The 12,928-nt window shown below is 37.7% G+C and overlaps 1 protein-coding gene across 1 annotated transcript; it reads right to left on the bottom strand.

Annotated features, from left to right (window-relative positions):
* Nucleotides 1-1,264: 1,264 nt before the first annotated feature.
* Nucleotides 1,265-12,839, bottom strand: LOC146384972 (outer dynein arm-docking complex subunit 3-like). The gene is made up of 13 exons (XM_084930471.1): nt 12,322-12,839; nt 11,980-12,101; nt 11,022-11,099; nt 10,144-10,335; nt 9,907-10,008; nt 8,838-8,963; nt 8,348-8,470; nt 7,961-8,104; nt 7,720-7,880; nt 7,039-7,195; nt 6,748-6,897; nt 2,754-2,841; nt 1,265-2,673 (listed from the first exon to the last, which is right to left on the bottom strand). The coding sequence occupies exons 1-13, from the start codon at nt 12,383-12,385 to the stop codon at nt 2,540-2,542; spliced, it is 1,641 nt and encodes a 546-aa protein (XP_084786597.1). The 5' UTR covers nt 12,386-12,839; the 3' UTR covers nt 1,265-2,539.
* Nucleotides 12,840-12,928: the final 89 nt, after the last annotated feature.

Below are 12,928 nucleotides of genomic sequence, written 5' to 3'. Positions count from 1 at the left end.
ATGGAACCAAGCAAACATAAATGAGGACTGAAGAGCAAATTGTGCGTCTGCCTTGATGTATCAAAGCCAATATACAGAAAGAAACCTGGAGCATAATTAAGCAAAATCAACTGCAGTCTATGTTGAACTGTTACCTGGTGCCTGATTATATGGGTCATTGGCATTAATAAGAACATTCCTACCACATATTGATGCATAAAATAGATACATTTGTGCAGATTCACTTGAATGTGGCAAAGGAAGTGTCCGATGCTTAAAATATCACTATAGTAGAAATATTTTGTGTAATATCTTTTGACGGTGGGAGAAAGCACAGTTCCTAAAGAAACAACATGTGTCTGACTAAACAAATAGAAACAGACTTAATCAGGGTGGCATGAGTGCCCAGCATTCTCTAGTGGGCCCTGTGATCACTGTAGAGCCTGTGGCCAACAGAATAGCAGAATTGACGGGTTCAGACCTGAGTTCCTGTGCTTTTCACAGAGACCAGGGTCACCACACCAAGAGCACATGTAGTAGATGTGAAAGGGTCTGGAGAAGCTGTGGAGAATGTTATGCTGCCTGAACCATCGTTCAGCGTGACCACTTTGGTGGTGCGTCAATGATGGTTTGGGGAGGCATAACCATAAATGGACACACAGACCGCGACAGGCAACAGGTTGAACTTCAGACTATCCAGAAACTCAGTGATGCCCTGGAGGAGAGGTCCAAAAAACCACCCATCATCTCATTAGGAGCATGCCCTGACATTGTCACAAAGGCTTACAGGCACATAAGAGCCTGAGTTGTTGCAATGAAACTTCAGGAAAAAGGACTAGCCTACTGCATCATGTTTTCTCTTAGAATTTCAGGGTCTCTTTGAATTTAGCCCTCTGTAAGTTGCTATTTTTGATTTCCACCAAATGATGTGGCATCATTTCGTTTGAACATTACCCAGTACAGTTATCCATTGTGATTTTTCCCCCCCACTGAGATCTGGTGTATTTCTCTGTTACTGCTTATCCTGGTGAACTAAACCAATGCCCTTCTCCGTGTTCCTTTAATGTTTTTGAGCAGTGAATATAGAATAAAGCACTGTGGGAATGTATGGTTAAAATGTGATTAGTAGCTAAAGTGCTTTTTGTGGTCGGTAAGACCAGAGAAGTGCTATAGAAATTCCAGTACATAACCATAACTTTAGGTATAGGCTAATGTAATGTTTCAGATGAACTCAAAGTGCATAAGTCTGTGAAAAAAACTCTCTAAATAAATGTTCTCAGGAGCTTTTATTAGTCCACCCATAACAACAAACAGAGGCTTAGTACTAATTGCATAATTGTGCTGGGATCAAATACGCATTCAGATAGATAAGCTACGCTCTAAGTCAGATTTATTTTGTTTCCAGTATCACAAAATCCCCTTTATAGTATCTTCCAAACATCATATAAGCTCTAACAGCTTCTATTCTCGCATAAAATATACTGAAATGTAGATAAACTTAGTTTTAGAGAGCAATGGATAAAAAAGACATGAACAAGCAGTCAAAAAACTTCAGCAAAACTTAGAAAATGAACACAACCTGAGCCATGCTTGACACAATGTTTTATCGCAGTTGTCCTTATTCTAACCTTTTTTGGAGCACACACACACATACACACACAAAAACCTAATAACTGTGCTCCAGGGATTTGCTCAGAGAGCTTTTGTTCACAGCACAGAGTTGTCTTTCTGGTTGCTTTTGGTACGTCATTCAATCACTGCTGCTGACCTAGCCCTGTGTGAGACACTGAGACATTCACTGTGGTTATTATCTGACATGTTGGTATGGAGATGTATTATTCAGTCTACTCAACCATATGCTCCCACAAACATAAAGTGGTTAAGAAGAGAAGCAGCAAACACTGTCTGAGATGCCAATCGTTGCAGAAATAGTTCAGGTGTGCGCACTTTAGGGAGGGTTCATATTCACATCTGTAACTTATAGCAGGACAAAGCAAGTTTGATGTAATTCAAGCATGAATAAAGGCTGGATTCGTCACAAGTATTGGCTTTCAGTAGGCTACTATACACTGGGTTTGTTAGATAAAACCGACAACATTCATTGTTTCTAACAACAGGAAAATAACAACATTAACAACTAAGGAGTTGCTAGTTACTGGGTTCTATTCCACACACTATACAGGGAGTTATGGTAAAAAGAATAAAAACTAAAATAGTATTTTTTCATTGGCTTCCAGGAAGGCTCAGGGTGAAATGTGAGCTCAAAAACAGAGGTGGGGTAGAGTGTGTTGGTGCAACAGTGACACCTGACTATTGCCAAAACAAACCCAGTTACACAATAAGTATAGACACGAAGCATCAATTTATGAAAATCATTTAATACTGTTATACTGTTAAAATACATGTTTTCATTTACAGTATACTAAATATCTTTATAGCACCGGCTAAGACACAAAATAACAATTACAGAGGTGAAACAATTGTCGTGGAAAGTCTTGGACACAATCATCCCATTTTATATTTCATGTTTTTGGGAGACATTGAGGATTGTGTTGTCGCTTTATAACTTGCCCTTCTTCTTCAACATCTTCATCTTGGTCTTTCTCTTGGAGTGGGAGTCAATGATTAGCTGAGACTGAAGCTTCAGCGCTTCACGCGTGATGACCTTAGCTTTGCCCTCGTCAGTCTCATTCTCTGCAACAGAAGCGGTGAAGTAAGTAGGGATGTAGACTGTGCAGTCATTACTGTTGGCGTGTAAAAGGATACCAACTTACTGTCATGGAGGGGGTCATGTGCTTGATCCACAGGTGGTTTGGCTCTGGTGATGTATGCTGACAGTTTTTCTTCACTTCTTATGTACAACTAATAAAGAAACATCAAGTCAGAAATTAAGATATTTTTTTTAAACACTAAAAATCTCAAATTCCATTAAAAATCTGTGAGTCATAAGCCCTGCCCACATTTAAAGCAATTCACTTACTGGCTTGTGCCTTCTTCAGGGTGTAGAGATACAAAGATAGCAACATAACGATTATGGCTTCATTCTCTACAGGTGTGCAACACTAAACACATGCATCCTTTTCTGTTTTTTATGTCACCAGGGGGAACAATGAGTACAACATTTCTGTAAACTTGCAAGTCACCTCCCAAAATTATTCAATTGATAAATAAAGGGACACTGCCCTGTAAGATCGCAGCTATCATAGGGTGAAAGACTGTTAAGGTTGTACCCTGATAAATAAAACATCAAAGTCCACATTCCTAACAGGTGGACATGTAAAAAAAACTCTTTGAAAAAAAAGTACATGTTTAAAAAAATGAAGTTCAAAAATCTTTTTTTCATGCCTAAAGATGATCAAAAATACTTAAGAAAAAAATCCTGATTGAGGTTGTCATAATTCATACATGAAAGGGTTAAGTGTAGTGAGCATATCAGCATTCTCAGGTTTGGCCTCTGCTTTGATGCAGTGTTTCCTGCTGCAGAAAACAGATGTTATGTTGATGAAGATGATCTTAATTGATGTTAATAATAATTCAGCTCAGCCTAACAGCACCAGATCTTACATCCTGCAGAAAAAACAAAACAAAAATAGCCTTTTCTATATTTAAAAATATTAATACAATTTAACTAATATAATTTGATATTTTATACTTGTTTAAATCTGCAAAATAATATGGAAATAGTAATAACCTTGAAATAAGGTGTCGTAAACCGCCTCTTTTATCACTGTGACAGAAAATGGGATGGCTATCATTAGCTTTCAGCAAGATGCCTAATCTAGACAGATCATCTGCTTACATACATTTGTACTGTAGTCTGCTTGCATTAATGATGATTGCAGTAACAAGTGTTGCTGTTTCAATTTTTCAAAAGTTTTTTGCAATGAAATGATTTGATTTACTCAATGAATCATTGCAGCCCTTTTAAATACAGTGAATAACTTAGTTAAAAGCTTATTGAAATTTAACCACCTTATCACATAATACCAGCTACTTGTTTTATATTATCCAATATGATTCTTAACATAGCCCATGCGTTAGCAGTGGTTACTAGGCAATGTCTACAACATTAACCCTCTCAGGACCAAATTAAGTTTTTTGTTGCTAATGCACAACCAAGTCCTGCAGTGGTACTTCTGAGTAAAAAAAACTCATAAAATATGTATGTGGGGTAATCAGGTTGTTAGGTCTTAACTGTTGCAAATCTGCAACGTCTGCTTGGGGAGGGTTAACTTGCAAAAGCTAAGATGAACAGACTGATCTTTGCCACACTTCAAATTCTCCTTTAGTAGAGGTACAAAGGAAAGCCAAGTTCAACTGCACCAGCCAGGCAAATAAGGCTGGACTGATTTCCAAATTATCAGCTCAGAGTTGCGTCAGTTACAAAGATCGTACCATTTAAAAATGGACCTGTGACCCATATTATCAATGTCATGGTTGAATGTCAGGCAGACTGTTGCATGTTTCTTGTCATATGCTCTGTATCTCATATTCTCAAAGTGAGAAGGTGCTGTTGAGTGTTCAGTCAAGAGCAAACACTTCAGGTGCCTCTAATGGTTACCTTTCCATCCTGATAAGTAAAGCAAAGAAAGCACAGCAGCTTTTACACAGCAGCTTTTACACAGCTTTATGTAAGCTGTGAAAAGCTCAAGCTCAGACAGTGTTTAAATTTCAAACTGTGACAGTCTAATTATAGCGTACAAGTTGTCTGACAATGTTCCTAAACGTTTTCCTGTTAATAGCTCTGATCGGGTGACTCTCAACTCCTCAAAGGCACCTGTTCATAAGTGTTATACTATATACGTATAATGTTCTAACATTCTCTGTTAATAGAGACACCATGTGCAATGCAATCAATGTTGTGCCCATGCCTTTCCCACTCTGACTACTACATCTTTGCTAGAACTACCTCTGCAAATGTCAACCATGTTTTCTATATCCCATCCAGACTCAGGACCAATGTTCCCTCTAAGCTGCGCACGTGCGCAATTGCGCACTGCTGGCACGGTCTCTGCGCACAAAAAATCTGCGTTGCGCACAAAAAAAATCTAACCTGAATTGCATTGAATCATGCGATTTACATTTGTATATACTGAACTAAACAACGTGGTTGACAGGCTATGACAGTGTCCTTATGTGCCGACACTGCTGTTTTAGCTAGCAAAGCGGCGTGGCTGATAAAGAGTGAAGCCGTTAATGACAACGTGGACAACCACTGGAGATGTGAGCAGGACAGACGGAACAATTGACGGAAAAAGTGTGGACTTTATACCAGTTTTTAAATTGTGTTGATCGGCCACGTAAAACCAGAGTTATGATAAAAATATATGCAATGTTTGGTTTTCTTCCTGAATACTATCGTTGTTTATATTTACTGCGGGAAGAAACTGTAAAAACTGCGTTTTATAAGGAAAATGCTCGAAAGCACTCTCCGCCTGTGAGCAAAAACAAAACCAAAAAACCCCCACCCTTTCCTATTGGTGGAAAAATGTACCATGTCGACCAATCAAAAAATGATATGGCAGCATGGCATTTAGTTGTTAAGAAACGAGAGGAAGTTTTAGGAGTGACGGCGGTGTTTTGAGATGTAAGAGATTTGCGACGTTTAGCGCAAATCTTGTGTAGTTAGTGTGTAGTGTAGTCGATAGTTTTGTTGTGTGTGTCAGAACAATGAGGCGACTACTTAATGTTACAGCTGTTACAGGAGTGATACATCTCCTGTTGTCACAACTGCAGGTATCAGGCTTTTTATGTTCTCCTTTATCTCATAGTGCAGCGGTCTCCAACCTTTTTTGCGCCACGGACCGGTTTATGCCCGACAATATTTTCATGGACCGGCCTTTAAGGTGTCGCGGATAAATACAACAAAATAAAACTAGTACCGGTACCGAAAAAAGAAAATTTATTCATAACACACGTGAAAAGACCCAGGAAAACCGAGTAAACGATAAAAACGATAACAAAATAACGCTGAAAACCGATAAAAACCCTGAAAACTATATATTTCACACCTGAGCCTCAACTCTCGCGGCCCGGTACCAAACGACTCACGGACCGGTACCGGTCCGAGGCCCGGGGGTTGGGGACCGCTGTCATAGTGGACAGAAATTATTTTTGGAGTGGCACAAATAATTTGTGTGGCATCAAATTTGATGCAGAACAGCTGATTGTTCTGTAAATAGTTTGAAATGTTTATTTAAAAAAATGCCTTGGCTGCATTTTTAGGTAAACAGCTGCAAAAAACCTTTTGCAAAACTCAGTAACTTTTTTGAAGAAGTAACTATATAATTAATTGCCCAACATTGGTCATTATATACTGTATTTTGCAAACAGAGAGTTACAGACTCTCTCCCAGACCACAGACTCATACTCATAATACAAGTCAGAGCTTTATAAAAAATAAATAAAAAACTTGTGTTTTCAAAATTGGAGTTCAAGTTATTTTTACTTCCAATAGTGTTAACATACTGCACAGGTCAATGACTAGATTTTTTTTTAATTTTCATTGTAAGTGGGCTAAAGCAGTTAATTAAAAGTAGTCTAACATAAATGTAAATGCTGTAATTTGATTATTTTAATAAACCATGTAACTTGGATGGATTCGATGCTGGCGTGACCACAGTGCACAGGTCTGACGTCGCTCACAGTGGTCCAAGGGACCGCTCAGGGAGTTTGTGTGTTTGCTCAGACACATGAAAAATTAGAGTGAACATTGCTCAGGACCTGTCTTTAAAATAGCCGTGTTGCTACAGAGGGCCTTTGTCTCACCTTGTTTTTTTCCAGCTCCTTCATTATACCAGCCACATCCTTCCCCTGAAGTTCTTTGTGCAGTGACAATAATTTCTTCTCACACTGGGCCATCAGCTCCAGAACAAAGTGATCAGAATCTGGATCCACTTCAGGAACTGTGTCCTCACTCTTGAAGAAGATGAGTGAACAAACATAAAAAGGAATTACACTTAAAAAGCTTTGTGTTTGAGGGCATAAAAATATTTTAATATTAGGAATAAGTGATAAACTGGCTATTTCAATATTATGACTGGTTGAAATCGTTAGTACCAGTGAGATGTGTTGAAGTTTGTTGGCCAGGTGCTCAACTCCAGCTTGGGCAGTGTGAAGAGTCTTCAAGAGCCAATCCAGTCGCTCTTTGGCTGCATCACACTTCTGCTGCTGAGTCTGCAGGTGCTGCTCAGACTCCTGCAGGGCCTGCTGGTCACTAATGAAACAGAGAAAGAGCAGAGGCTTTAGAAAATTTTTTATACATATACATATAATTTGCCCTCACAAATCTGATGCTGTGATACAGACAGACACTGTGATAGCTGTTGCATTAAAGTTTTAAATACATTGCTGTATTGCCCTAAATTAACAGCATTTGTAATAATCAAAATCATATTTATGCTTGAGTTTTTGTTGTTATTCATGAATATTCAATTTCATGGACAACAATTCAAAAAAATTAGTAAAGCACATTATTATTTGGGATTAAGATGTCAAATTACTGTTATTTACTTGCATTTCTGGACATAAAAATTATTTTTATGCCCAGTGTGCCGGCTCAAACCTTTGTATAAGTTACACAGAATAAGTTATAAATTATATTTATCTGACTAAATATAATTTTTAGTTCTTGTAGTTCTGTAGTTCTTGACAGATTTCTAAAATATTTGTGTTTTCTTGTTTTTATCACAAGAGTAATAATAGATTTCAACCATTGTCAAGCAGATGTCTATACTTCACCTTGGGTGTTTAGCCTGTCTAAAATATTTCATCTCCTCAAACTGTTGGTTTAGAAGCTCCTTCTCTTCCTTCAGCTGCAGCAGGACTTTCTCATTCTCTTCCTTCAGTTTCAGCAGATGCTGGTGTGTCTCCTCCTGAGAGTTAAAGCACTCCAGTATCTCCTACACAAACACAGAATGGATGAAAAAAAGAATAACAGCAACTACACTGTGTGTACTAGAATCAGTGGGAACATTTATACCTGTATGTCTGTGACACCTGTGGTCTCGCTGATGTGCCTAAAGGCCTCCTCAAAAGTAGAAATTTTTTTCAAATCTTCTTCTTCCATCCTGGTGATGATGTGCTGGGCCTCACCGCTTAGTTTTTCTGGCAGAGTTATCTGATCCTGCAGGTATTAATCATTCCAAATGTAAATGACTCTTCTTCCCTTATTATTATTTTAACAAAGAATAGGGAGGCCTTCACTGTGGATTAGGTTTAGGCTGCTCTGTTTTAGCTTTCTTTCCTTGTGAAAATCTCCAGTTATTCGCATCCATACATTTAATACCCCACTGATATAATTACGGCTATACATTTCTCGGTAAGTAAAATTCAATACATACATAATGTGTCACCTTATGTCTCTCACCCTTATATCGACTTTTTGAGCCTGGGCCTTGTATTCCTTAACCTTTTTCCTGTAACTTGCTATTATACGCGCCCTCTCCTTACTGTCCTTGTAAAGCAGCTCCTCCCGCTTCTGCAACTCATCCTGCAAAGAACAAGAAGAATGGCTGAAAAACTTGTTTCAGTTCACTTAAACTGAATGGAGACAGTGAAACAAACAGATTGTTAGTATGACAGAATCGTATTATTACCTATAATATAGACCAGAAGGAGGTGTCTGAGATAAGTGTGGACAGACATGTTATCCTCAATCATTTCATTTTATCTTCACAAGATTAGATAAGGTAAGGCAAGGCTAGTGTATTAGTGTTTCCAAGTTATACCTCCTAATTTATGATTCCAGCAAATCGTCTGACTTATGAGAGCAATAGGGAGTGGATTCTAATTCTCACACTGTATCTTGAAACATTTATGCTTTTAACTCATCACACAGGATATATCTTATAGGTCACCTTAGTAGCTTCTTTGGAGAGCTGTTGGTCATTATTCATGATCTGCAGCCTATTCATCTCCTCTCTTTGCTTCAGGATTTCTGCTTCCAGACAGTCCAACTGGCCCTTGTAAGTGAGACTCTCCTCCTGAGGCGGTGAAGGTGGAAAAGTGAGTGAACATGAAATAAACAGAATCCGAAATATGGTTGTCCATGTGAGAGAAATGAAGTATTTGGATTACCTGACTGTGATCAAGAAATTTAAATCAAATCAAGACAAAATGTGCACTAACACAAAATTTAATTTAAATAATATTTTAATCATATAATCCTTACGATTTTCAACAGTCAGGTCCCATTGATGCTGTTATTTATTGCTAACATTGTATTTAAATTAGGAACTTATCGATTGACATCCTGTAATTACCTTTCTATTTTGTAGTTTTTGATGGGGGTTTTTTTCAGCAGGTTTAAAAATTCCTGATCTGGATTTAAAATCTCCACCTGTGTATGTAACAGTGTGTTTGTTTGCACTATAAACAGACAGATCACTTGCTCTATTTCTGTCAAAGGGGCTTTTGATGGTGTGGCAGCAGTTATATATACCGTACTTGCTCTTACAGTAGCAATTAAACCACACATAAAAAAAATGGAAAAAAAACTTTAAATGTAAATAAATTTGACTGGTTTCCTTGGAAAACAGGAATCAAGAACTAGTATGCCAATTGAAGAATAAACAGGGACAAAAAGTACAGTATCAAACAGAGTCCCATATAACAGTCAACCAACCGCAGAGTACAGTGAAGATGTACTATTTGCTGCAAAACTGCCAAACAGCAATGAATAATAGACTCTGTACAAAACACTGCTCATGTTCGAGTGCTTCCACTTGCATGCAGGCATCTGCTAATGCATAATGGAGAGTTAACAGCTAGCGTGAATAGCAAAATAATCACTACAAATTTACTGATATTTCAAAAAATATCTGAGACAAACCATTATAGGACAATTAACAAATTCTCTAACAAAAATCACATCAAATGAAGATAAGTTTAAGCGTAACAAAACATTTTCTCGCATGCTGGACTTACATGTAAGTGATTTTTGAATTTCAGATAGTTAACCATGATGTTCTTAGCTTCCATGCATTTAAACTGGGTTTTCTCCAGATCATTCTCCAGAGCCCGCAGTTTCTAAACATAAACACAAATCATTGGTCATCGTGATCTATGATCTGTCATTTTGCACAAGTCTGCAAATGAGCACAACAAACAACAAAAAGTAATCCCAAGAAAATTTGATTTTTGGGGGGTCAGAGAGGTAATAACCATGGCATCGTCCTTTTTTTTCCGAGTGCGAGCATCAGAGGATACTTTACTGCTGCTGCTCTCTGATTTCAGCCTCTGGTACTCCATCTTCAACTGATTGAGGCGACGCTGGTAGACCTCATTTGTGTGTTTTACAGCATTGATACACTTCCTCTTGAACAGCACTCCTTCATTTAGCATTTCATTTACCTCCTGAAAAACATGCAGGCGTTTGTGAGGAATGCAGTACAGTCAATAAAACATACAATAAAACTATATTTACTGACACTGTATACAGTAATGAAAAAGAAAGTTTTCACGGGGTTGTGAAAAACTATGTACACCGCTTTCTAGTGGAATTAAGTGGATGAGTAATTACACACTTGATTAATTGATCATCAACAAGTGTGATCACCTGTATATAAACAGGTTTTGCCAGTTTGCTGGTCCAGCAATCATCCTAGGAGTAGATGCAAATTAATTCTGAGGTCAGAAAATAGCAAAAAGACATTAACCTAATTCTGCTAAAGGATTCAAGGATTCTTTATTGTCATTCGCATCACATGTTTATATAAGGTGGAACGAAATTACATGCACACGGTCCCGGAGCGAAAGAAACAGAATAAGAAGAAACAATAAGAAGTAATAGGTAGTACAAATAAATGGAGTGCAACAACCTGAGTAATATAAATGCAAGTATTAAAGTAATACAAATAAAATAAATAGAGTGCAACAACCTGAGTACCAGTATGGAGTATAGATATAGCAGCAAACGGGCATTATGTAAAGGTGTACTTAGTTTATAGAAATGTGAAAACTTTATCTATTTAATATAAAATAGGAATTCCCATCTTATTACACTTTATTTTTTCATGATGTGTACACTGACTTCCTCTCACCTTCACTGTGCTGTTGCAGAAGGCCTTCCCCTCCATATCTCTGTTTTTAAAGGCCACTTTGATTATATGTTCATCAGGCTAAGAGGAAAGACAAGACAATGACTGAGACACATTTGATCTGGATGACTCCATGTGGGGAGTGCAAAGCATTTTTTTTAATCTCTTGTCTCTGTGTCTTTTATTTTGATGAGTTTTAGTTTATTAAAACACTGCACTTCAGGACACTTTTTTCTAATGTTTGACTTTTACCCAGTAGAAATGATTTTTTAAAAGTGCAGATTAACCTGTATTTTGCTGCCAAAGCCATGCCCAGGTGCAAGTCACTACTAGCTATACAGACTGACATAAATTACCTGAAAGAAAAGCAAATGAAGCAAAAATAAACACTGAGAAACCACTTATAATTAGTTGTGGTATGTGTGAGATTCCTAATTTTCCTAATGTCAGGTGTTGCTCAAAAGAGATGTACCAATCTATGGATCTAGGGTTAAAACTTTCCTTCTTGATAAAGTTTATAGTTAAGACCCTGAACCCTCCCTCAGTTACCCTGCAATAGGCTGAGTGTTTCTTCTTCACTTACCTCCCCTCACAATCAAGTGGCAGTGGCAGAACCACAATCCCTCCTTTAGCCTGGCTCTGCTGGAGGTTTCTTCCTGTTAAAAGGAGGTTTTTCCTTGCTATTGTCACCAAGCACTTGCTCGTAGGGAGTCGTTTGCTTGTTAGAGTTTTATCTGTATTATTTTAGGGTCGTTAGTTTGCAATATAAAGTGCCTTGAGGCAACTGTTTTCGTGATGTGGTGCAATATAAATAAAACTAAATTGAAATAAAATGTGCCCAACCTTGATCTGTAACCTTTATTATTTCAGTAAGTTGGATTTATCCAAATTTGAGACCACTTCCCCACAATTAAAAACATGTTCCATGTTTAGTTTGTTGTGATCTGATCGCCTTACTTACAGCCTTAGTTTCTGCCAGCTGTTTACGCAGGTTCTCATTCTCCTGCCTCAGCTGACGGATGAACTCTTTTTGCTTCCTGGTGGTGGCCTCAGTCCTCTCATAACGTAATGTTTTTTCGCCCTCTAGTGGACAAATATAATAATGCATGGAAATAGGCGATCCATAACTTTATACTTAATAACCCGCTTATTTTATTCGACTTAATTATATGAATTATAAAGCATTAAGAATTCATGTATATTCATTCACGCTAAATATGGCAGTTAGCTGGCTGATTCCAGCTAACCCACCTACTAGCATGAAATTAAATCAAGGCACCCACTGCATTTCAAACAAACATACCAAGAAATTTGATTTTACGCTGAAGCTCCACTTTCTGATCAGATATGCTGCCACTGACCGCCATTTTTGTGAGTTAGCACAGAGTGCGCAAAGAAGAAATGATCCCGTATTTCGTTTTAGCTTGAGCTAACCGCAAAATTCCGGTATGTTTTACGTGCACATGTTGCCTAGCAACATGTACATTTATAACGGGACTGAAAGTTAGGGATCTTTCGAGCATTCCTTTTTTTTCTGTCTCGAAAGCCCACAAGTCTAGTAGAATTATTACACTTTCACAATTATTCTAATTCTAATATTGTACGTTGTATGGGCTGCTGTACCTCAGAATGAATGCTGAAATTTAACGGCTTGACGGCCGTCGTAGAGACGGTTCTCAACTTGTTCCCTGTAGAACCCTGTTATAGTGTAGTAGTTTTTACCAAGATAAAGATATTTACAAAAATACAATTATTTTGTATATGCTATTTCATTTTATGTAAATATTACTGTTATTTGCCAACATTATCAAGCAGCACCACACAGTAATGGACAGCTGGACTGAGTAAATCAGTCATAATGGTAATCCAATGATAAAGAAAAGCTTAAAGAAACCAACAAAACACTAAAA

This window comes from Perissodus microlepis, chromosome 6, assembly GCF_051167445.1.
Source record: "Perissodus microlepis isolate ML-2025 ecotype Zambia chromosome 6, ASM5116744v1, whole genome shotgun sequence".
NCBI lineage: Eukaryota > Metazoa > Chordata > Actinopteri > Cichliformes > Cichlidae > Perissodus > Perissodus microlepis.
The sequence above is the reverse complement of the archived record's forward strand: the minus strand, read 5'-3'. Positions and strand labels throughout refer to the sequence as shown.

Coding starts and splice junctions, on each gene's coding strand:
- LOC146384972 (XM_084930471.1), bottom strand. CDS start 12,385: ATGGCGGTCAGTGGCAGCATATCTGATCAGAAAGTGGAGCTTCAGCGT. Junction 11,100..11,979: donor AGCTGGCAGAAACTAAGGCT/GTAAGTAAGGCG, acceptor CTTTCCTCTTAG/CCTGATGAACATATAATCAA. Junction 6,898..7,038: donor AACTTCAACACATCTCACTG/GTACTAACGATT, acceptor ATCTTCTTCAAG/AGTGAGGACACAGTTCCTGA.